This window comes from Macrotis lagotis, chromosome 7 (genome assembly GCF_037893015.1).
Source record: "Macrotis lagotis isolate mMagLag1 chromosome 7, bilby.v1.9.chrom.fasta, whole genome shotgun sequence".
NCBI classification, from domain to species: domain Eukaryota; kingdom Metazoa; phylum Chordata; class Mammalia; order Peramelemorphia; family Peramelidae; genus Macrotis; species Macrotis lagotis.
The window spans coordinates 13,647,144-13,673,018 of NC_133664.1; the positions used below are offsets into that span (position 1 = coordinate 13,647,144).

The window sequence follows — 25,875 nt, forward strand, 5'->3', positions numbered from 1 at the left end:
TACCATTTGCTTAGATGTTGCCATCTCTGAAGTAATGAGAGAAGGCAAAGAGAATCTGACTGATTAGTTATTTATTTTGCAATTAGCATTACTCGTTAAGGCACGTTTCTCACCATGTCTTTTCCATCTATGGCCTCTTATTGACATGCTGGTGACTGCATTTCTGGAGATTTTCGATGAAGTTTGTGTAAATTCCACCTGAATGCATCTTTTACCCTCCTTACTAGACTGCAAGGCAACTGGAGGCAATGATGTCTTTATTGCATTAGCAACCTAAAGAGAAAAGAAATGCCTTCAAATTATCAACATCAAATAAATCACTCTGTATACACCTGAAAGTTCCATGATACTTTTAAGGAAATGCCTAATGTCCTCTCTAGAAAACATGAGCATACAAAGTTGAAGCCAAAATTTCCATAGGTGAAGTTAGCTGCCCACTAATAACAAGTCAAGGCTTGTGGATCACACACACACACACACACACACACACACACACACACACACAGGCAGAATGTAATGACATGTCAGACAGGGAGGGTGCTGAAGAATGGCCTTGGAATGCTTTAATAATTAAGAAGACAAGGTGCTCAATGACGGGTGAATGTTGGCTCCATTGCTTATCCTAATTGAAGATGAGCCAATCTCAGGGTCCAGTAGGGCTAGAACGAATCCTGAGTCACGTACCAGCAGCGGTTCAGGATACAATTCCAACTGGGCTCGGTATAAGACATCTTCCAGGGCCACCTGAGCCATATCCCATTCTCCATTATAACTATAAAAAATTGAATCCAAAGTGTATAACTTTTCCTCATTAATTCAACACACACACATATATATATACATAAAAAAATATCATTAAACATTATAATGTTTATCTCCTATGAGAGAGCATAGTGCTACACTGCCTTTCCATTCCACTCCCTGAAATACTCTTGAACTTCCTTTCCAATGCATTCAGAGGCCTGGGATACAAAGAAAATACAAAGATGTACTTTTTTTTTCTTCCTAAAGAAATGCTTTTCTCTTTATAGAATGGAAGCCAGATAAATAAGGCATGACTTCCAAGTAGCCCAAAAGGCAAGAGATCCTGAATGCATCCCAGAGAGAACACTTATAACACTGTGGGTTTCACGCCTGGGCATCTTGCAAAGCCTTTAATGGGACAGGCCCTGAAACCTTTGGATTTGTTCCCCCTGAGTACTCTGGTGCTGTTCTCATGGATGAGCCAAGGCTGCAAGCTAAAGGGAAGCTGAAGGCTTACAGAACTATCAGGAAAAGCCTTCAAGATGAAGGGGTATTTACGAGACAGGCCCAAGCCCATCACCAGCCTGGCCTGGCCCAGCCCAATGATCAGGATGGATGGTGGTTTCAGCAGGGCTGGAAGCTCTAAGATGGGCAGGAAAGGCCTGGCTTGGCAGCTGGCCTGAAGCAGAGGGATAAGTCTGACGACCCTTATCCCTTTTTTGTGGCTCTGAGTCATTCAGTTGCCCAAAAGTTAGAAGCAAATGCCTCCCTTCACCCACCAAGCAACTACTACTTCCTGTGCAAGCCAAACATGAAAGAAGTCCCCACTGCTCCCTCTGACCCTCTCCCCCCCACCTTGGGAAGCTTCCATTCAGTCTAGACACAGAAAACCAACTCAAAAGTCCTTTTGGGGGGGGCGCTGCTGGAGGCGGCCGCCCTGGGGGGCTGAAGCTGCAGAGGGAGGAAGTGTGAGATGCTGGCTGAATGCTGGGCCCCAGGAAGAGCAGACGGGCAGAGCACGTGTGGGACAGAGCTAGGCAATCTGCCTGGAAAGGAAGGCTGGAGACAGAAGGGAAAGGGCTTTCAGTGGCTAACTTAAGGATTCAGATTTGATCCTAGAGAGAGCCAATTAGCTTCTGAGCAGGAGGGTGAGAGGGCAAGGCCTGGGCTTTGGGGAGGGCATATTGGCAGCCATGTGGAGGATGAAGAGCTTTAACAAAAAGACTTTTTAAAAAAATTCCCCGCTCCTCATTTAGGGATCTGGAATATTCTGTTGGGTAAGATGGTGAAAGCCACAGGAAACTTCTAGAATGAGGTGGCCCTGGGGAAGGAGAGCTGGATCAGGAAGTGTGATGGCCCCTTTCGATGTTTCTCTGTGGAGCAGTTTGAAGATGTGGGGGCTATGAGAAAATTCTGCTGCTGAAGGCAGTTCTCCCCCTCAATGATGAATTTCAGGACTCTGCCTCTACCTCCCCTGGCATTCCTGAGCCTCCTTGATGACGGTGCCTGCCCTCCCTAGATACTGCCTAGAGTCAGTCTGTCTTCAGTAGTTGGCAGACTGGAAGGACAGGCAGGAACTTCTGGAGATTTCTCTGTCCCCCTGGGAACCTAGCACAGTGCCTGCACACAACAGACCCTTAACAAATACTTGGTGACTGGCTGGTGAATTAAGCATCAAAATCCTTGAAGCCTACAACAATCTGGGGGTACAAAAACAGGTATAATTTCTGGCTCAGGTTATTATGTAGTCAGACCACTGGATTAGTATTTTTGATTGTGAAACAGACTGGTGGAACCCCCCCCATGGCCTGGGGTTAAATCTGTTTGCAGCTGGAGGGAAAACTAATCCAGAAGCTGGGCAGTGCCTAAGCCAGCCCCCAGGCAGTACCCAAGTAGGGAACAGCCCTTGTTCCAATGGGGAGGGAAGCATAGTCGAGGCTCTAGGGGGTTCAGACCCTGATGATCTGCCCAGCAAGAGAAAAGGACCCTAAAGGTGCCCTTGCTGTGAGACCAGGAGCCCCAATGTTCTGGCCCACTCCTGCCAGGGGTGGTATAGTTGAGACTTAGCCAGGATGAGAGAGGAAGCTCTGAGGACCTGATACTGGGACTTGATTATGATTCTGGGGATGACAAGTCTTCTTAGACAAAGCATGACAAAAGGAATGAAAAGCAGAAGAATAAGAGTTTTCACTCTTGTTGCCATACTAACAGCTCAATAGCTGACTTCTTCCTCCTCGCCAAACAGCCTGTGGTTCATTCAGGAAGATTTCTGTACTGGATAAATTTCAGCTAATGAGAAATTCACTTATTTTATGTAATCATGACAAACATCAATCTGTGATCAATGGACTAAGGTGTCCAGGGGTGAACGATGGGGACGAGGAGGAGTGACTGAGGGACTGGTCTCAGTCCAATGGCAGAGCCGTCCAAAGGTGGAACAGATGGTTGAGAAGCTGAGGGCTCCTCCTTCTCAAGAGATTTGCCAGCAGAAGCTGGACAAACTCTGTTGGGGAAGCTATAAGAAAGAAGTTTTATTCAGGCACAGGTCTGATCACCTCTCATGCTGGGAGGGGAGGAGAAGCCCATGGGTTTTGGTGGCAGCAGCCTTAGTGAAACTGAAAGGCAGAATTGATGAAATCTGAGAGCAGAACCAGAGCCAGGCAGAGACCCACTTAGGGTGTTGTACAGGGGAGCTGAGGACCCCAGTAGGGTCACTTCTGAAGATGAATTTTTAAATAATAGCACAAATTAATGCCAGAAAAATGTGCCTCTCTGTCAAGTCTAGATTTAGGAACTACTGGAGCCAAGTTAGGTTTGTATGCACATTACAAAAGAAGTCCTATCAAGGTTATACCAAGGACTCTTGGCTGTGATAGTCTTACACAAATGAATGGTCTTAACATGCAGCTCTCATGTAAGAGAAGAGTCATTAGAAATGACAACTGTCACATCATGGGGAGGATCAGAAGATACTTCTACACATCACATGAAATACAGAAATAAGATTTGCTGTCCTCTCAATTCCCAGAAATCTGAAGCAGTTGTCACTTTTGCTCCCTCCGGAGCCCAAGTAAATATTATTACTCTCAGTAAATCAATGAAGACTTTTCTGAAAACCTAACAGCAATACATTTTCCGAAAGCCTTGTCTAGACTTAATTGTGATGCTGGAGATGACAGACCTTCTTAGACACAGCACGATGAAAAGAATGAAGAACAGAAGAAATAAGATTTTTCACTTCCACTGCCATACTAATAGCTTGATAGCTGGTTTCCTCCTCCTTGCCAAATATCCTTTTGTTCAGTAAACATTTAGGAAGCATTTCTGCACTGGATAAATTCCAACTAACAAGAAATTCACTTATTTTATGTAATCATGACCAACATCCCTCTATAATCATGCGAAAATATTTGTTCTTAATTTCTTATATAATCAAAGAGATTTTGGAAAACTATAGAAAAGATTATGAAGCAAGAGATCTTGTAAAAAGCAAAGCAATATTTGGGAAAATTTGTAAGTGAATGAGGGATGGAAGAGAAGAAGAGCTATATGGGCATTCATCTAAATCTTATTTTATCCCTGAATGAAGAAAGATTTAGACTTGGCTTAAAATTCCCCTCTATTACAAAATATAGTAATATTACTATGATCTCTTTCCTGGTGACATGCATAATTTTTTAAACATTCTAAAAATTTTTCCTGAAGGAAAGTTAGTCAAGAGCTTAATTCCAGATCTTCTATACAAAAGTACTAAAAATGTCAATCCAAGAAAAGCAATCGAAAAAGGTTTTGTCTACCTTAGTACTGCAATCTAATTTACCATAGATTATATAGCATTTTCCCCAAAAGATCAATAGTTGTATAATTTGGACTTGAGATAAACTTACAAGGCAAAATAAACTCCTGTTAACATTTGCACCATGAATTCTGAAGAAATGGGAATTCTGCTATTTACACCTTGGTATTTTCTTACGTGTTGTCGAGGATATCCACAAACGCAGATTCTAGAAAAAATAAAATATTATAACAAAGAAAATGATAAATTAGTTTAATGCATTCTTTAACATTTATAAGTTAATTTACTTAGTACTTTTCCATCAGAAATTTAAAATTTATGATGTTTTCCAAAAATGTTAATTTCTTAGACAATGGATTAGATTCAATGGATTAGATACACCCCTACATATGTGCATCATACACACATGTGTATATACACACATGTGAAATATGTGTGTTCACATCTGCACCCATGTGTTTGTAGATGTGCCAATTAAGGCCATCTTATCATGTGGTAGGGGAATCAGCCCTTGGCAAGGTTCATCTGATCATTGTGAAGGACTTAAAGATCAAAACTCCTGACTGAAGATAAATCAACTGAAGGGAGATCAATATCAATGACCAAAAATTAATGGACCAGCTGGGCCATGACTCCCTCAGTTCCCAAAAAGAGGCAGAGTCTGAAGGTTCAAAGTGCCCTCTACTGGTAAAGTCAACACCTTCAGTTCCAAACTAGGTTCTGCTCTCTATAAAGAACTAGGCAAAGGTGGTTATCATGTGGTCTACTTGCAGACATTCCTGAGAATAGAATCTTTTCTTAACAGTCTCTCACAGAAGGATGACATGGAAGATGAGGAGAAAATGAAAGAGGAGGAGGAGTAGTGGAAGAGGAGGAGAATGGTAATAGATGTATTCTTGGCTCCATTCTTAAGGTCACTAGTGTTCCTAGACTCACAATGGAATCCCTAAGTCTTCATTTTTTCCATTTTCCTAGCCTTTGGCACTCATTAAGTATATACAGACTATATAAAACCCTCCATCAGAAATGCAGTCGTAAGACTTGTTTACAAGGAACTATTTATCTAGGCTAAGCAAAGTACAGGGAAAATACTTGATTTTTTGCATTTCTCAAAAAAAATACTTTAAAAAAAAACAATGTTAGCTCATTTCTTTATATGATCACATTTTTCTTCCTATGCTTCCTTCTCAGTATTTCTCCTTTCTGGTTCTTAAGAATTCTTTCACCTCTTCCTTGCACTACCCTACATCCTTCTTGAGGATATTCCTAGGAATCTGCTTGGCTCCTTCAACTCCCTGATTCTCCACTTCATCAATGTCAACATTAGACCCTGTTTTCATAAAGAACATGAACATCACAGCCAACTGATTTCTGCATTAAATTCTTACAGAGTTATAAAATAAATGCTGAAATCATGGGGGGAAGTAAAGTCTTTGGAAAGACTATCCAGCTGTCCTGCCAGCACATTCCAAGGGAACTATTGGGATCATTTGTGCCTCCATTAGAAGAATGGTTTCTTCTAATGATCACTGTCAGCAGCTCACCAACTCTTGGAACAAACTAGCAAAGACATCTGTTAACATGCATTTTCTATTTATATATTTGATAAATTCATTTAGAATTAAGCTACATACATCCAGTTCATTAGTGACACAGATGAAATAGAGCTCATTGAGACACCAAGATGGTGGGTGTATTCTCAGAGCAAAAGCTGTCTGTCTCTTTCTTTTTGTTTCCCTGGTCTTTTGTTCTCTCTCCCCTCTTCAAAAGAGCTCCTATCCAAACTACCCCACGGGGAGTTAGTGAGATTTCCTCTTTCTATTTTTCCACTTCCTTCATTAAGTGAGCAGCTTTCAATCAATTCCACTCTACAAGCCATTTCTCATGGGGGAGACACTGCCAGAGGCCCTTAGCTCACAAAGATGCTGCCGAGCCAGGCCCGATGCCCCACGTCATCTCCCTGGGACTTGCCAGATGTGAGCTGCTGCGTACAGAAAAACAATGGAGCCTACCAAAAAGATCTGCTTTCTGATGTATTCATTTGAAAGTGACCTGCTTCTGAACCTAAGGCCAGAAAACAGTTCCAAGGGCATTGCTGCCTGTACCTCCTTGGAGATCTCTGACATCCAAGGAGAATCTGGACTCTTTTTCTCAGAACAAACCAGAGAATCAGTACAGGCAGCACAGCCCCAAGCTAGACCTTATAGTCAGAAAAGATTCATGAAGAGCAAAGAGGGCTCTAGCTGTGACTTCAGGGAAGCACCTCACTTTGGGGGATGGCAAAAGCACTGGGGCAGGACACACTTCAGGAATAAGAAAAAAAGTGCAGGGTGTTAGTGCTGAGGACTTGGGTTGGGGACACAGCTGGGGCAAGACTAGCTCACCTATGTCGTTAAAGTCCCTGTGGACTAGCTCTGCCACCCCACTTTCTCCCTCACCAGCCCCCAACACACCCCTGCCTTCAAAAGAAAGCCCAAAAATGTAAATATTTCTTAAGTTCCTTAAATTTACATTCATTGATTCCAGGTCAAGACAAGTCACCCCAGCATGTTCTGGGCAGAGACCCCACTGGCAGTCTCCCACTCTTCCCAGAGAGTTTAAAACGATAACCAGGCCAAACTCACTTACATCTCGGCTCCTGCCAAGCACCAAAGTGTGTGACCAAGAGCCTACAACAGTCACTCAATCCAATCATTTATCAGGAGCCTACTAGGTGGGGCCCTGACCCCATAGACGGGGTCTGCTTTCCTTATTTAGCTAAATTTATTTTTCTGGGGGGGAACTTTTAATTTGAAAAGTGCTGTAAAGAGTAAGTACAGAAAGGAAGGGATCACTGCAAACATAATGAACTGGTCAGCTTCTCAAGGAAGAGCTGAGGCTCAGTTTTTATTTTACCTTGAACAAATTTGACACAGCGACTGAAGAGAAACATTGGGCATGTGGGTTAAGGCAGCATTGTAACATAATAAAAGGAATGTCAACACTTCAAACCTAAAGAGAAAGCAAAAAGGATTTCACAAAATCTGAATAATTCCAATGTAATAACACTAGTGAACATCTATATAGTGCCTTAATATCTATGCTCAAAGGTAAAAGTAATAATCTACAAATGCAACATTGAAACACTTAAAAATGAATGAATAAGCTATAATAATTATATATAATTAATATTTTCCAGATGAATTCTGAAATAAGAGCATGATGAATGATTTATGGTGAATTTTCCCTTACATACAATCTGTTCAAATTAAAAGCATGTAATGTATTACAAATTATAAATCTAATGTAAAGTAATTCTCTGATTTGTAGGCAACAAATAATGTTTCTCAGTCTTACTTATTCTGAGCTGTGAACATCTCTCTTTGAGAATGAGGTCCACTGTAAACAACCTTTGATAAACCATGCTGTAATAAAGCACTCTCCGTCAAAGCCATGGAGCCAATGCTGGAAGGCTAAAGAAAAAACATATTTGAATAAAGCCATCACAACACTCTTAGAAAATGTCATTAAGGAAAAATTATAAAAGAGGTTTATTATATATTAAACACAAATACATAATTTGTCAATCTTTTCCTTTTAAATCTTCGACACTAACAAAAAAGCAAACTATAAGATGTAACAAAAAATTCCCGATTGATAAAATTCAATTGCTTCAATATACAAAATGATCAACTTAACAAAGATCACAAAAGATCAAAAAAGTTAATACTGAAGGACTATGGGAAGAAATGCATACTAATATACTCTTGGGGAAGTTGTGAATTGGTACAACTAGTCTAGAAAACAATTTAAATGATGCAAGAAAAGTTACTGTACTCTTTCTACCCTTTGGCTTCATGATCCATATTCCCCAAGGAGGCCAAGCACATAAAGGCCCCCTAAATAACAAATTATCAATAGTAGCACTTTTTATAACAATAAATAAAAAGGCTGAAAAAATACATGCCCTTCCATTTCAGAATAATCAAATAAGATGTGGTCTATGAATACAATTAAGATCTAGGAATATGCCACTAGATATTACTATGAGAAGTTCAGAGAAAACACAGGAATATTTATATGAACTAATGGAGAAAAAAGTAGAACCAAAGCACTTTAGACAATGTCTATAATAATAAAAATGAGGACAAGAGTGAACATGAACTACATTCAAAATGAATGTGAGGTCTGATGTTGGAGAGAAGGTAGAGATGCAGCCAATATGGGCAGCAGCTGTCTTTGCCAGGCACAACTTTGAGGTCTGGAGGGCTGAGTGAGTGACTTGGGTTTTCTTGGCAGTGACTTCGATTGTCTAATTTTAAGGCAGGGCATTTGAATTCTGTCATCTAATGTGTGGGCTATTCTTCAAATAAGCTATGGTTTATCTATGAATTTCGATGTGCTAACATTGCCAAGTATGGATGCCTAAAGTATTATACTGAAGACCAGTGCGTGCTGTACTGATTAACCATTACTGATTTTTCTGGGGGTTCAGCCATTCAAAGCCACACTTAGTCTACTGAAATGTGCTATCATCTCATCCATATTTTGTTCATCTTTTCAGAAGGTTAGCAGCATAAAGCTAGATTTTATAAAATGCTATGCTAAAAATCTGGGTCAACTCTAGCTAAGATCTTCTGATCCACCACTGTAGTTTTTTCTGCTGAGACCTGTTATTCAGGAAATCCTGCTGGCTCTTCTTGGTGAATTCTTTCCTTTCTAGACATTCCCAATATCAGAAGTTTGCTGTAGGATTTGGCAAGGAATTAAAGTCAATGCTATCTGTGATTAGGGTGTTTTCTAAAAGCTCATGGGGAACAAGAGGATGATTGAAATTGGAAGACCAATGTCCCTAATTTGCAAAGGTACAATATTTGCCCATTTTAAATTTTGTATTTTTCTCTCCAGTTCCCCATGATCTTTCAAAAAGCCCTCATAGAAATTCAACACATCTGCCAGTTCTTAGGTGGGCTAAGGTGGGTTGTATGACTTGAACCTATTAAGCAAAGATAGGTACTGGTTATCTCCTTATCTTGACTATCAGTTGCCTATGACTCATCCTTTCTCTTCTTTTGCAGTGGCAGAGAAAACAGTAGGAGAGTCAAGAAATCCTCCATTTTCTCTGTCACTATCATCATTGCTTTATCCAATCAATCCCTTTTTTGGATGCTACTTATTTTTCCAATAGAGAGTAGTGGTAGTGATGGTGGTGGTTTTTCCAAGTTGGTTGTTTTGTATGCTTATCTTTCCTTTTTAAACTATGACATCTTAAGCATCTGTAACACTTTGAGATCTATGTTCCTAAAATTCAGAGGCTATGTCACTCTCTTCTCAAATTTCCTTTTCTACTCTAACAAAAATCCTAAGAAGGACTGGTCACTTTCCTCTGGGGTTCCCAATATTTCTACCTCCAGCAAGTAATCCCTCTTTACTAGTAAGACTCAGATGCAAAATAGAGTTTCCCTTTTTGACTCCTCAAAATTTTGAAACACTGAGAGAAATGACTTCCAAATGGAGGGAGAAGAGATGAGGGAAGGCTTTATGGAGGCAGCATTCTAACTGGGTCTTGATGGGTAGATTGGTTTTAAAGAAGTGAGCATAGTGGAATGAAAATTCTAAGCATAAAGAATAGTGAAATGAAAGGCAAAGAGGCCAAAAAACACATGGCCTATTCATGGAGTGAGAAGTAATTTGGTTTGGTTGAGGCAGAGAATATGCTTGGGGACATGAGGTATAGAATGACATCAAGCCTTAAGTGCCTAGGTAAATCAAAGCCTCTGGGTAGAAGTCATTGTTCATTTGGGGCAGTAGAGTGCCAGGAGCCTGTTTGTGCATTATAAAGATTAATTAGGCAATAAGGTGAAGAGCCTAGGAGGAGGAGGAGACACAGAGGAATAGTAACACCCATTCTTGACCAAGTACCAACCCAAATGCCTTCCTGTCATATCATCTCTGGTGAGTTCCTCTTTTCTGCCCACCATGAAATCTTAATGGAATGGCTAGGCCCATGACATTCACTTTGATTAATGCCACTTACTTCATGATATATTGATGGCTTAGATAAAGATGGCAATGTAAAACTCAACACTTTGTTATGCCCCTGATTGTCAACTATTTCCTACAAAAAAAAAAAGAATAGGATTAACTGTCATGAAACTTAAAAGTCTTTAAGACAAATATACATACACAGACAAATATAATCTCCATATTATTGGCCTAAATTATCAAAACGATCTAAAAAGTTAAAATGTCCTTCCACTCACTGAACCAGAGAAATAGCCATTACGAACCTGCATGTATATCCATGCATTCTTTTATTTTTTAGGTTGGTTTTTTTTTTGCAAGGCAAATGGGGTTAAGTGACTTGCCCAAGGCCACACAGCTAGGTAATTATTAAGTGTCTGAGGCCAGATTTGAACTCAGATACTCCTGACTCCAGGACTGGTGCTCTATCCACTGCACCACCTAGCCGCCCCCATGCATTGTTAAAGTATCAAAAACAATCACTCAATTTGCTGAATTTAACTAAAAAATACATTTGCATTTCAAAACTTAAGATTTTCCTGATTTAATAATGTAACATGTTTAAGTTGTTTCCCCCCTAAATCAACCAATATAAAGTAATTAACAAATAAGTTAGAGAACCATGACAAGCTAATCACATGCCTCAGAGAGTAGCAAGAACATGCACTCCTTTAAAAGGAGATAGATTAGAAGCTTTCTGAATTACCTTACAAATTATATAAAAACAGAAAAGGAAAACATGCTACCAGATAAAGTTTAATCTGTCCAAATAATTCATGAAAAATTCAGAAGTAGCCCAGATTTTAAGGAATCTGGGAAAGTGTGGCCTAGTATATCAAGACTTCATAAATATTCATTGCCCTAGAAAGGCTCTCAAATGTCCACAACAGAGAGACCTTCAGAATACTTTATTCATGGACAAAAAAATGGGAAAGACTTAAAATCATTTTGGAAAAGCAGAGGCTTCATAGATGAAAATGTCCAGTCATCCTCTTATCCTTAAAGGCTTGAAAGAATGAGTAATGCCACTGAGGTGGCCACTCTTAATGACATAGATCCTGTGCTGTTTCTGTTCAACTTGTCCCAAAGGTCTCCACAGAGGATATCTCCAAAGTACTGCAATCACAGAAATGTCAGAGATGGAAGGGACCTCTGAGAGCTTCTGACTCAACACCAACCCAATGAATTGCTTAATGACTTCCATTGAGGATGCCCCACCAAAGACTTGCTCTCTGATCACAAGAAGAACCGTTTTAAGTCTTTTCTGGGGGACTGGACTTCAAATGCTTGAAGATCGGCATGATGACAAGCCAGGTTTCTCCAGGTCAAGCAGTTCTTTTAAATATCTACATGTGGTAAAAATTCAGTTCATTTCCATCCTCCTCTGAACGTTATTTCTAGCTTATTAAGGCATTCTTCAAATGTGGCATGCAGATATGGCAGGGTAGGTGCTGCAGTTGCTCTCTGACCATTTTAAGGTCCAAATCCTGCCCTCAAAATAGAACACTTCAACTTAACAACTCCCTCTTCTATTCCACAGGATTCACACACACAGAGTCACATTTTACCCCTGGCCATCACCTACAAACATTTCACTTCCATAACGAAAAGCTCTGACTTTCCTCAAGCTGATCCTGACCTCTGATCATTCATTCCTTCCTCATGACCTCAGTTCCATCACACCTCAGAGTTTGTTCTTAGATCATTACCCCTCCTCTGTCTTTACTCTAGAACTAACTCATTCAACTCTATGCCTTCTAATCTCAATTTTCTTGTCCTATCACCACTCAAACCTTGCCATACTCTTGAATTCCTCCCACCTTCTGTCCCCTTTATGCCCACTCACCTGCAGCTGCACAGAGCTGAAGAAGTCACAATGTAGATGACTAGGTCTATTCCTAATTTTGTTAGCCATTCTCAACTGGGTCTTCTTCACAGAAGCAAGACAACCCCCCCCCCCAAATGATTCTCTATTCCACTTCACAAAGAGGCTGTTCCAAACCTTTAATTCTCCCCTCAAACCTCCCACACATCCTCTTCTTCGACCCTATAATCTGAAGACCTTGACTATACTGAGAAAATAAAGATGATTCACAGTGAGCTTCCTTTTTCTGCCTTTTTATCTCACAAGTCCTTGACATTATCCCCAATTCTCTACTCTGGTCTCCAATAATGCTCTTCTCCTTGACAACACTTACATCTGTATTTGGGCCCTCATTGCCCTCCTCTCCATTTCTCCAGTAGATCACCCTCTTCCCCTCTTTATCTAATCTTTAGTCTTACCACATACTAGGTTCTTCCTTGTTGCTTACATGTTTCTAAATCTTCATTCCTAAAATATCATTATTTGGTTATGCCACCCTGTTCAAGCTATCATTCTCTATTTCTTAATCTAGATGATCTTTTCTCAGTCTTCATTCATACCTTCTTTTTTTTTTAAGGTTTTTGCAAGGCAAACGGGGTTAAGTGGCTTGCCCAAGACCACACAGCTAGGTGATTATCAAGTGTCTGAGACCAGATTTGAACCCAGGTACTCCTGACTCCAGGGCCAATGCGTTATCCACTACGCCACCTAGCTGCCCCTCATTCATACTTTCTTGAAGGATGGTCACTTCCCCTGCATCATCTCTTCTCTGCACCTTGTTATTGCCTATCCTTCACACCAGAATACTCTCCCTCCTTGCCACCACCTAATGGCTTCCTCAAAGTCTTAGCTCCAATTCTGCTTCTGACAGGTCCCCGCCAATGCTAGCACCTCACCTCCAATTAAGATTACCTCCAAATTATCCTGTATATTGTATATGCACAGACTTACATGCATGTTTCTCCCCCAACAGAATGAGATCTCCTAGAGGCCAGGAATTGCTTTTGCCTTTCTTTTCCTCCTACACATGGTAGAGTAATTGGCACAAAATAATTACTTGCTGACTTGAACCATTTCCTAGTTCTCTTCCTCCTTGACTCCTCTTTATCATCTCTTATACCGGTGCTTGTCTGTACCAAACATTCTAAGTGCAAGTGCTGTCCAAGGTTATGTTCTGAGCCCTCTTCTCTTTCGACTCTTGGCTGCTCATTTCCTTAGTACCCACTGGTTCAGTGGGGGTCTCAGATCATTCTCTGCCATTAGCATATTTCAAACTAGATACCCACAAACATCTCAAACTCAGCAGGTCTTAAAACAGAACTGGTTCTCTTCCCCCAAACCCAGGCCTCTTGTGAATGCCGTCAAAGCTACTTTTTTCTAGTTTCCCAAGTTTGCAGGCTCAGGGCTGTCCTCCTTTCCTCATTCTCCTCAGCTATCTCATCAGTTGTCAAATCTTGTTCCTTCCATTAGTAGGATGCTGATGACATGATTATTGTTATTATTATCATAACTACTCTGCCTTGGGCACTGGGTATACATACCACTTGGGTTAGATCCTCATAGCCCCCCCCCACTTGGACTACTACAAGTGCCTCCCTCCCTACCTCAAGTCTTTCCTCATTCCAATCCATCCTTCACATAGGCACAAAAGTGATTTTCCAAAAGCAAACATCTCACCAATTCCCTTCTCAAACTCCAGTGGCCCCTGATTACCTCTAAGAGCAAGGATAACCTCCTAGTTTACATATTATTATTATTATTATTCAGTCATTTCAGTTGTATGAGACTCTTCATGAGCTATTTGGGGTTTTCTATGGCAGAGATACTGGATGATATGCCATTTCCTGCTTCAGTTGATTTTATACATGGGGAAACTGAGGCAACAGGGCTAAGCCAGTTGGCCAGAGTCACACCGTTAGTGTCTGAGGCCAGATTTAAATTCTGGTCATCTTGATTCCAGGTCTGGTGTTTTGTGCACAGTGGTGTCATTTAGTTGCAAAATCTTGAACTGGATTACAAAGGTCTCTGAACACCAAGTAGAGTTTATAGTTTATCTTGGAGCTTACTAAACAGGACAAATAGGGTCAGACCTATGGCTTGAGGATCATCACCCTGGTAGTCATGTGGGCCATCTTCTACCCATCCTCCTACCCTCAGTCCAGCCACTGGCTCTTGCTGGTAGCCTAACACCTGGAAGACATCAGCAATACTTGTGAAGTTCACTTTTTTCACTTACTTTTCAACCCTTTGCTTCTGCCTTCTAGTTTAATCACCTAGCTAGTATTATTTGGCACTTCATGGTTACCATCCTTCTTGGCCTATCTGAAGCATCTGACACTGCTGATTCTATTTTCTTCCCCATTCTCTCCTTTCTATCACATCAGCTGCTATGCTGGCTGCCCCAACTGGGAGTGTTCCCTAGAGTCCTGTATGGGACACTTTTTTCTTCTCTCTTTCTTTTGATAACCTCAAGAATTGAACTGCTTTCTCCACACAACACTACAGATCTGGTCTCTGTCTCTTCCTTAATCTCCTGCTGAGCCTCAAAGGAAGCAAGGATAAGGAAGGTGAGTCCTGAAGTGCACAGTGCTATGTATGAGGAACAGCAAGGCCAGTTCACATTTAGTTTAACTACCGTTAAATTCATGTTTTGAGACAATTGGTCAATGGTGATTCTTGACATTCTATGGACACTTCACTACTGTTGCATCTATCCCTGCAGAAGCAAAGGGAACTGAGAGTCAATATAAATTCTTTTTCTTTAACCTTACAATTTGCATTATAACTTCAAGTTTCAATGTATTCAGAAAGGAAAAATAAAAAGAGAAGTTGAAACTAATTCTTGTACCATTAACAGCTGGGAAAGTAAAACAAAAATGTTTGCAACTCTAGTCATTTAAATAAAGCTGCTCTCAAAAACATGAAGAAAAAGATGGACGATAAACTCAGAGAAAAAACCGACACATTAGAGAGTGACAATTTCTCCAGCCAAGTCTGGGCACAGTCCATTCTCTTCATACAAACCAAGTTGTAAACGCCTAAGAGAAGAGCTTCGACACAGCCTGTGTGGTGTTGCTTCCAGGTGGCTGACACAGCAAGGTAGCACCACATCAGTTCTGGGAGAAACTGCAACGTGAAGCGGCAGAGCTTTTCTTCTCCACTTCTGTAGAACTCAAAGAGCTGGTGACACACAGGTTCGAGCAACTGGGGAAGAGGGGAACACAGAAATGATTGGAGTTAACAGGCATCATGACAGAACAAAGGACATTCCCTGCCCGAGCAATTCACTACAAGAAAAAGGTGGGCATTTGGAAGCAGAACCTCTGGAATTTTCAGTCTGAAATCAAAGGCCAGCCCTTCAGACCTTTTCCTTCTTTCTGTAAAAAAATGTCCAACATTCCCCCCCCACCACCCTCAAAAAACTAAGACCATAAACCCTCATAATTATCCTCTTCAGTCCATGAAACACCTAAACCCTAAATGAGTGCAGGCTTAAAGGGAGCACACCCATGTTTGGACTGAGCCTCCCCGGGGCTTGGATAGGGTTGGCACTTACCTGTCAATGTCAGCTAGAGACACTGTAAACAGGGGCACAACAAGCCCCATCAGTTGAATCCAAGGCAGTCAGTCAACGAGAATTTGTAAAGCACTTACTATGTATGTACTCAGCACTGTGCTAACCACGGTGATATAACAAAAGGCCAAAAGTGTCCCTTCTCTCAAGAAGCTCCTGCCAAAAGGCAGATTTGAACTGAAAACTGAAAGGAAACTATGACGCAGCCTGGCCCCCACTGCAATGACAGAGAGGGAGCGGTAGCAGGGACAAGGGCAAACATCTATAAATATCAATTTAACTTCATACTTTTAATATGCAATCAAAGTCGAAGAACTTCACATACTACTCAAGAACTAAACTACACATATTGATGCTCTTCTAACATAGATCAGAAGATATCAAGCAGTTTGTAGCCTGGACAATTGCTAGGAGAGTCTCCTAGGGAGAGAAAAGTATCCTAGAGCTATCATGATCAAGTTTAATCCAGAGCAACTCGAATTTAACTCCCTCATTTTTGACATGAGGAACCAGAGACCCAGGGAGGTCAAGTGATTTATGCAACTTCCATATCCTTTCCACTGTACTATGGTCTCCAAAGCCTCTGATTGATGAACAGAACAAAAAAGTTCACAGAGGCCATTTTACCATATGGCCAAAGACAGAAACACTTCCTCAAGCCCTTAGTCACCTTACCTATTCCATAGCTAGTAATAATGAGCAATAAGACAGCCATGAATAAGTTATGTACCTTCACCAACTGCTCAGATGAAACTCTCCAAAGAACTTAATAAGCTCCTCCAAACTAAGTCCATATACGCCCTGATGCTCAGGTGAAGAGGAACTTCAATTCTAAGGTTAATACAAGGGACAACCTAAAAAAGATACTGCAAAGTGGCCAGGAGAATCAAACCATAAAAGGCTTAGAATCCATCTAGATAGATAGTTCATGACAACATATCATGAACATGAGTCTGGGCAGGACAGTGGTAAGAAAATAGGAAAGCAGCAAAAGCCTGAACAAAACCTAACAAAAGAACCTCACACAGAAGGGGGGAAGAGAGATTTGGGTACCAAACAAAAAACCCCAGACGTGGTCGATGCATCAGTCTAGCTTGATTAATTGTATTCTTGATTAAAGGAACTATTAAGGGGTTACGTCAGCATGGAGTATGACAGTGGCATTTTTTAAAAAAATGAGGTGGCATAGTAAAGAGGAGGGTCCTGGCTCTGGAACCCAAAGACCTGGTTTCGAATCTTTCTCTATGACTTTGGGTCAGCCACTCCCTACTTGTAGGCCTCTATTTCTTCATCTGTAACGTGAGAAAGGAGAACTAAATGGCCCCTGGGTTTCCATTTAGCTCTGGATCTGGAATATCAAAATGAATACAAAAATTTATTTTTTCTTAAGGTTTTTTTTTTGCAAGGCAAATGGGGTTAAGTGGCTTGCCCAAGGCTACACAGCTAGGTGATTATCAAGTGTCTGAGACCAGATTTGAACCCAGGTACTCCTGACCCCAGGGCCAGTGCTTTATCTACTGTGCCACCTAGCCACCCCCCAAAAAATTATTTTTAATGAAACTGACTACATTCCAATAGACAGAACTAGGTTGTTCAGTGGATCTGGGCCTGGAGTCAGGAAGACCTAAGTTCAGATCTAGCCTCAAGGCACTTCCAGCAGTATGACCCTAGGGAAATCACTTAAGTTGTTTGTCTCAGTCTCTCATCTATAAATTGGGAATAATCACAGAACCTTCCTTCCTAGGACTACTGTGAGGATCAAATGAGATAATAATTGCAAAGTGCTTTTTATAAACATGCAGGTTTAAAATATTTATAATATTTTATTGTATATTTTAATATTCAATATATAATTTTTATAAATTTAGAATATAATATTTACTTAGGTGAGAGGTAATTTAAGTCCAAATTAAAATATTGGAATGGAAACAGACGAGGAGAATGAGCAGACAGGGAGTTGCAACTGCCCCAATCTAGCGACTTCAAAGGCTTTGGATTGCACTGGAGATACCAGGGATTAGCAAAGGTCAGATTCAAGGAAATCAAGTGATGTGAACAAACTTCAGTGGGGCTGGCTGTAGCATCAGGAAAGAACACACAAGTCAGAGTCAGACCAAATGGACTGACTGTCAAGCACTCCTGAGGCACCTTCTATTTTATAGGTACTGAACTAGGGGTTGGGAAATGCAGAGACAAGGCTGAATCAATCCCTACCCTAAAAGAGCTTCAGTGTCTTTGGATGAGAGAAGAAGAAAGCAAAAAGAATGAATCAAGGTTCTCTTCAAAAGTTACATTTTATCAGTAATGTCATCTACTAACTTCACATCAGAATTGAATTTAAATTTGATCTCAAAACACATCACTACTGATATGAAATCACCTACCTCACTTTGTGACTCCTGTATAACTTTATATAAAGATGAAATCAAAGTACTCTTATCTTCCAAACTTTTGGCATACTCTGGTAGAGCTGCATCTGGTAGAGTCTAAAAGCAAAGAAAAATTCTATTTCAATTTATCTGTCACCATGTTATTTCCATTGTTAATATTGACCTAAATGAACAAACTAAAACTTTTATGCTCAGGCAACTAAAATGAGAACAGATAATTAAAAATTGTATATTACATGTCAAGTTGCAAGTTCTATTATATTTTAACTGGAGAGATCCAACCATTATAATTCTTATTAGGTCAGTTTCTATTCATTTTTTAAGCATGAAAAGTTAGGACTTCAGTTTGTTAATGTAACTCACATACTCAGAATATTATGTATAATAAAACTTAGGCTTGAACTCTTAGAAAACTTGAGATTTTCTATACTTTAGAGAGAACAATCATTACACCAGTTCTGTCAGTGATTCTTCTACTATAAAAGATACAGATTAGCTAACCATTTCAGTTGTTCATTTGTTTCAGTTGCATCCAATTCTTCATTTTTTTTTCTTAGCAAAGGTACTAGAGTGATTTGCCATTTCCTTCTCCATCTCATTTTTCAGATGTATAAACTAAGGCAAACAGCAAGAAAGTGACTTGTCCAGAGTCATATAGCTAGTAAGCTTTTTTAACTCAGGTTTTAACTCAGGTCCTCCTACCTACAAGCCCAGAGCTCTATCCAGAAGCAGCAAATCTATCCTGTCACCAGCAAGGCCAGAAAGCAGGAAGACAGCCTAGAATAGTTATTCTGAAATATTATCTGCAGCATACCCCCTTTTTCTTGATTTTACATCAATGGATTTTATCTAATTGAGAAACTAAATATCCAAATAGTGATAGATGAAGTGACACAGATGGGAATTTTGTAATAAAGATATTCAATTCATTTCTCATTAAATGTAAATAGAACAAGAACTCATTCAAGGAAATTCTAAGTATTTACTTTTAGTAGTGATTTAGAAATCCTTTTTTTCCACTTAACAAAATCAATTCCTGTCCCCCATCCTTGAGATAGGCATTTATTTACTCGAATGCTAAGTAAATGTGAATTACTTGGGGACTTTCTACCATTCTCCAAAGAAAAGAAAACTGTTGGCCACGGCACTATTTACATAAAGGCAGATTAGGGCATTCGTCAATATTTCAAAAGCATGTAACAAAAGATCTCTAGGCAACATTCCATTTAAGTCATTTGATCAACCATAACCCAATAAAGGAGGGATTTATATAAAAGGGAATGGTTATCAAAAAACAAAACAGAAAACTCAGTTTGAACTTGGAATCTAAAAATGCATTTATTTTAAGACTACAAAAAGATTGTCATCAATTCTAATCAGAACATAAATGACTGCACAGTAAACTGAATAAATGTTATACAAAAATTCAAAAGATATTAGGGAAACCTAAAATTTTCTGTTAGTGAAAAATAAAAAATATCTTGAAATTAAACAATTTTCTGAAAAATATTCATAAGAACAATCTCTGGGAACTATTTTTGCCCTAGAATTTATAATGAGAATTATAATTACCAGAATTTAACCTAGAATTATAATTGAGAGGAAGAATACTCTAAAATAGATAAATGAATATAATCAATCCCTCCAGATTTCTTTCCCAATTCTGCTATTAATTGATCTTATGAATCTGGAAAAAAATATGCTATGAAAAATGAGAAAAGATGCCTGCCATGATTATATAGTTATCAGGGTAATGAAAATGTCATTACATTTTATGTAATAATTTTTATAAAATTTATAAGCAACAAAGCAGGTCAATTTTTTTTAACCTTTCTAATTCAAGAAATTTTTTATCAACTATCTGCTAGGAGCTAGATATTAGTGTGTCTTTCATAAAAAAAAAGATACTTAATCCAGATTCAGAAAGTCCAAAGAGAGACCTAAAAGTAATGATGGAAAACTATGCTGAAGAAATTAATGCTTGGCAAGATTTGAAGAAGAAGCCAGATGCTCCACATAAGCATCATTTGGCAGATGGTTAAGGAGCAGACTGATTGTGTGGGGGAGGGTGTAGGGGGCATAGTGCAAAGGGTATAGAAAGAGGCATATAGTAAAGACTGAACAACCACCAGAAAACCCTTATCAATCAATCAATCATATCTGATTAAGACAGGATTATGAGTCTTGCTGTATATCAACCACCAAGAAAAAAAAAGACAAATTAGAGGGATGAAAACAAGTTAGATGAAATTATACAGAGCCTTCAAAAGAGCACAAGCCAATCTGAAAGACAATAATTTAAAAACAGATTTTCAAAAAGCAATCACTTTACAAGCTAGAAATGAAATACAAAAACAAATTATCAAGTTCTATTTATATAAAACATCGCTCACTCTGCTGTGAACCCTTAATGGCTTTCCCAATAAGAGAATCTATACTTTTGAGCTATTTTCCATGTAGTGATCCATCCACATCCAGAGATCTTCCTTAGACCTGAAGTATAGTGACTGACATGAGTGTGATTGTCTCGAACATGGAAATGGAATCCAGGAACACTCCTTAAGCACCCTAACTCCATAATTCATTAGCACCCTACTTGTCCCAGTTAAGCTATCCAGCCTAAGATATCCTGGATAATAGGAGAGTCTTTTTTTGGTCCTTTACCTGTGCAGTGATAGCCATGGGTAAAATCTTTTCCACTCCATCCACTAGGCTTTGTCCCACCCTCTTCCCCATAGCCTCTCCTGTTGAACCAAGTTCTATAATTTACCAATTCTTTTTTAAACTCTAGACTGCCTCTTATGCTGCCACTTTCCTGTAAACATGGCCCACGTGGAAACAAACTGCCTCCTTTGCCCCCCCTCCTGGACTGGACTCACCTGTTCTGCTCCCCAAGAAGAATGGTCTCCTTGCTTGTTCCCCATGCAACTGCCAAGCTTCTTCCCTGACTCTCCTCTCCTGAGATTCCCTCCACATCCATCATCATCCACTTCCTAGGATCTTACTCAAATGTCAGGGTAATGAAAATGTCATTACATTTTATGTAATAACTTGATAAAATTTATAAGCAACAATTATCTCCCCTGAGCTCCACCAGTCTAGGTGCTGAGGATAGAGGCAGAAGACAGTCCTGCCTCTGTCAGTGAGAGATGATCTGCCCAAATTCTGTCCAAATTCTTGGGTACAGGAGTCCACCAGGTTCATGTGACTATTCCTCCTTTCTCAAGCAGCTCTGGGACTCAAGCTTCTTATCCCAAGCCCTGGCTGCCTCCAAGGAGCCAGAATTAGGCCCTCATTAGGCATCAAGGACAATTAGGCAGTCAGATGCTGCTGCTGCCCTGGAGGAGCTTCCATTCTGATAAAAAAGAATAGCCCATGTACTAAAGGAGGGCACTAGAGTGGTACTCTGAAGGAGGGGAGAGGGGCTTTTCAGCCAGAAGGGAAGACAGGGCAGAGGTACAGATGGGGGCTAGACTAGTGGGGGTGAGGAACAAGGAGGCCCATGCAATGGGAAGGAAAGTAGCATGGAAGAAGCTGACCTGGGGGGCAGGATTTTTCATGACAGAACAGCCTGGCATTGGATTCTGAAGCTGGCTGAGGAGGGAAATGAAGATGTGAAATCAATTCTGGTAGTTTGTGGGGAGCACAGTAAAGGGGAGACAGTGATGGAGTCTCCTGGGGGAAGGGAGGATGGCAGTCTGAATGGAGAGAAGGGGACGCTGCCCTGGAAGGATTGGAAGAGCCCAGCCTGCCAGCTTCCTCCATGCCCTCAGTTCCCACAGGCCATAGATCTGCTCCCTCTCAGCTACCCAAAGGCTTGGTCCGTCACAGTCTGTTGGTGTCCACAGTGTTTCTCCTGTGCTGTTGAATCTCAAATTTCCCTCTCTGAATATCACGTCCTGGCTTAACTGCACCTACTCCCCATTCTCCTGGCAATCTCCAGTTCCTCCAGCTCTCCCTCTTCTCCCAATCCAAGAGCCCTTCTATGGCCTCCTTCTCCTCCCTTTCTTCTCACCTGACAGTCAATCAACTCAACTATCCTTTCCCCATGTATTCCATTGCCATCCTATCCTTTTACCGCGAAGGACCATCTCTAGGACATCCTGCATCGTCCACTTTCTAGGATCTTACTCAAAAGCCAATGGACACTGATGAAGACCAAAAAAACATGTCAGTGGGTGAGTCAACGAACTTCAAGGAGCCTCTTTTCCCTCTCTTTCCCTGGGCCAAACCCTCTGCTAAGCAGTAGGGATACAAAGGAAGACAAAGGAAGACATCAGCCATCCTCCTCTGTGAACCCTCAGACAGACAGACAGGCACACACACACACACACACACACACACACACAAACACATCTAGAATCAATGAAAGGCATAGTGTTGAAAGCAAGATGTCCTGCAGGAGGGATTGGAGCTAAGTCCTGAAGAAGCCTGGGGTCCGAGGAAGCAAAAGACTGGCAAGGGAAGAAGCAGCCATGGAGGAAAGAACTTTAAAGAGGAGTTGAGGTTTGATTCCAGAGCTAACAAGGAGTCACTGTAGTGGGGGGTTGAGACAATGATTATGTTTATACTTTGATTTTAATTACAATTTTTTCAATTAATAAGCATTTGTTTTCTCTCAAACTTATCTCCAATTTACATGGAAAGAAGAGAGATGAGGAGAGGGAAGGAAAAGAAGAAGGAGGGGAGGGAAAGGAAAGAAGAGGAAAGACTAAAGAGTCTCTTTAGAAGGTATATAACTTGTTTACATATAGTTTTTGAAGTTCAATTTAATTTTATTTTATTATTTTTTGTTTATCTTCCTCATTTGATTGTGAGGACAGGGCCTGGACTGTCTTTTGGCTCTCTTGGCATCCCCAGTGTTCCCAGTTAAGGGTCCAGCAGACAGCACATGATTACTGAATGAGAGCTACCCTATATATTTGATAGAATTTTTCTCTTAAAATTTTGGGATCCTCACAAACTTCCCTAATAAGCTGAAATCTAAAAACTACACTAGAGTATTACTAGTGGCCAGTCATCGATGGCATGACTGCCAAGGGGCTATTACCTATACAAGTTCAATTTCTTCTGACCTGTATTTAACTGAAAAAAAAATGGAATTAAAGTCTGATTTAAATATTCTGCAATATTGTTATTGAAGAAAATTTAATTTTCATGACATATCTTCTTAAAATTATCCAAAATGAATTGCTTTTTACTTTTTCATCATCTTTTAATTTTCTCCAAAGCATCCGTAGGAATTTCTTCCTCTCCCCCTTTCTCTTACCTCAATTATTTCTGAAGGAAAAATAAACTGATAGCTCAGGAAGAGAAAGAAGCTTTCTAAAATAATTCTTGTTCCCCAAGAGTATCTTAGGCTAGCTGATCAGGAGTAACACAAAATGACTGAAAGGAGATAACTGTAGCAACAGTATTCCCAAGGTCTCCTGGGAAAGGAGGAAGATTGACCCCCATCCCCATTTAATGTCCAGGTCCAGGACAGGGCCCAGCACCTCTGAGAAATGAGGTCATGGGCAATGAGAGTATATTGTAGCTCATAGTATTCATATAAGGTTAAACACTTGAAAGCTCATGAAGAAAAAGAAAAAAAAAGATCCCACTAAACTAGTAAGAGCTATACTTCCATTGGAAATAAATTTTCCATTTTTAAAACCTCATTAACAATAAAGAACTTCTAAACAAAAATGTTACTGTCCCTAGAATGCAAAACTTTGAAATAGAATTTATAAAAAGAGATAAAATTGGTTAAGGCTGTAAATCCAATCCTCTAGGGAGCAGTCTGCATTAGAAAACACTCCGAGTCCTTCCCTTGAAACTTTTGAGCCTCCTTGGGCCAACTGGGGAAAAGGAGCTATTACACAGAAACAGTGCAGCCTGGAGGATGCAAAGGCTATCCAATTCTGCCTCTACAACAGAGGGCATTCTGCTTCCTGAGATAATTGGGGACTCCAAGCTTGCTCACTAGAATGATCACAGAACAGATGGGGAGAGTCTGAGAACTAAAGGGGTGAATGATTTGTATTAATGGTGGTTGCTTCTGTTATTATGAAAATAGAAGACCCTGGGGCGGAGCCAAGATGGCAGCATGAAGGCAGCATTCCCCGACAACTCCAACCCCCCAACCCCCAAAAAACAAACAAATGAAGGCTCTAGCCAAAATTAGAGGGGCAGAACCCACAGAAAGACTGAGTGATACATTTTCCCAGTCCAAGATAACTTAGAACCTCCACAGGAAAGGTGTGCTTCACCAAGAGCTGAGGTGGGGGAAAAAAGCCACTGCGCAGCCCAGCCCAGCCCAGCTCAGCAAAGCCCAGTCCAGTCCAGTCCAGCTCAGCCCAGCCCAGCCCAGCCCAGCCCAGAGATCACCAGCAACAGCTTGAAGCGGAGAGTAGAGAACTCTGCTGCACCTGGATGAGTGTGGAGTGAGGAGCACCGACCACAGAACCTGCAGTGAGAGTCGGGAGAAAGCATCCTGCACCCCCAGAGAAGGTAAGGGAAGTCTGCAGAGATTTCTCTGCTCTTCCTGGGATAGGACTCTGCTGTTTGCCTACACTCAGACTCAGGGTGCAGTTTAGGCTTCCTTACTAAGATAGCTGGATCCCGCCTTACAGCCTCAGGGCGGAGGGCAATGCCGTGGTCATATCAAAGCATGGGCTGGAGAGCATAAGACCTTGGAAAGAAGGAACTGACCATGGAGAATTACTTCAGTCCTATGGAAGAGTAAAACATATACTCTGATGATGATAAAATTGAAGCTTCTGTATCCAAAACCTCCAAGAGAAATAGAAAATGGGCTCAGACTGTGGATGAGCTCAAAAAAAGACTTTGAAAAGCAATTCAGGGAGGTGGAGGAAAAATTGGGAGGAGAAATGAGAGCAATGCAGAAAAATCATGAAAACCAAATCAAAAGCTTGGTGAAAGAAATACAAAAAAATACTGAAGAAAATAATATGTTAAAAACCAGTTTAGGCCTAATGCAAAAAGCAAAACAAAAGGCAAATGAGGAGAAGAATGCCTTGAAAAGCAGAATTGGCCAGCTGGAAAAGGAGATAAAAAAGCTTTCTGAAGAAAATAACTCCTTCAAATGCAAAATGAAACTAAAGGAAGCTGATGACTTTGCAAGAAATCAGGAAGAAATAAAACTCTTCCAAAAAAGCCAAAATTAGAAGAAAATGTGAAATATCTCATTGGAAAAACAACTGACCTTGAAAACAGATCCAGAAGAAATAATTTGAAAATTACTGGACTATCTGAAAGCCACGACCAGGAAAAGAGCCTAAACTTCATTTTTCAAGAAATAATATAGCAAAATTGCCCTGAGATCCCAGAAGCTGAGGGTAAAATAGAAATTGAGAGAATTCACAGGTCACCCCCTGAAAGGGATCCCAAAAGAAAAACTTCCAGGAATATTATAGCCAAATTCCAAAACTTGCAAATCAAAGAGAAAATTCTAAAAGCTGCCACAGACAATTCAACTACCGAGGTTCCATAGCCAGGATTA

At 40.4% G+C, this 25,875-nt stretch overlaps 1 protein-coding gene across 5 annotated transcripts in view; it reads right to left on the bottom strand.

The window, feature by feature from the left end:
* Positions 1–25,875, bottom strand: part of HYCC1 (hyccin PI4KA lipid kinase complex subunit 1) — a 124,032-nt gene that overhangs the window by 23,438 nt on the left and 74,719 nt on the right. For all 5 annotated transcript variants that reach the window (XM_074195462.1, XM_074195458.1, XM_074195459.1 and 2 more), the window contains 8 exons: positions 18,366–18,467; positions 15,432–15,611; positions 10,557–10,637; positions 7,877–7,992; positions 7,436–7,531; positions 4,632–4,748; positions 685–772; positions 114–273 (listed from right to left, as the gene is read on the bottom strand). In XM_074195462.1, coding sequence (XP_074051563.1) covers positions 114–273; positions 685–772; positions 4,632–4,748; positions 7,436–7,531; positions 7,877–7,992; positions 10,557–10,637; positions 15,432–15,611; positions 18,366–18,467 — 940 coding nt within the window. The remainder of the gene's footprint in view (positions 1–113; positions 274–684; positions 773–4,631; positions 4,749–7,435; positions 7,532–7,876; positions 7,993–10,556; positions 10,638–15,431; positions 15,612–18,365; positions 18,468–25,875) is intronic.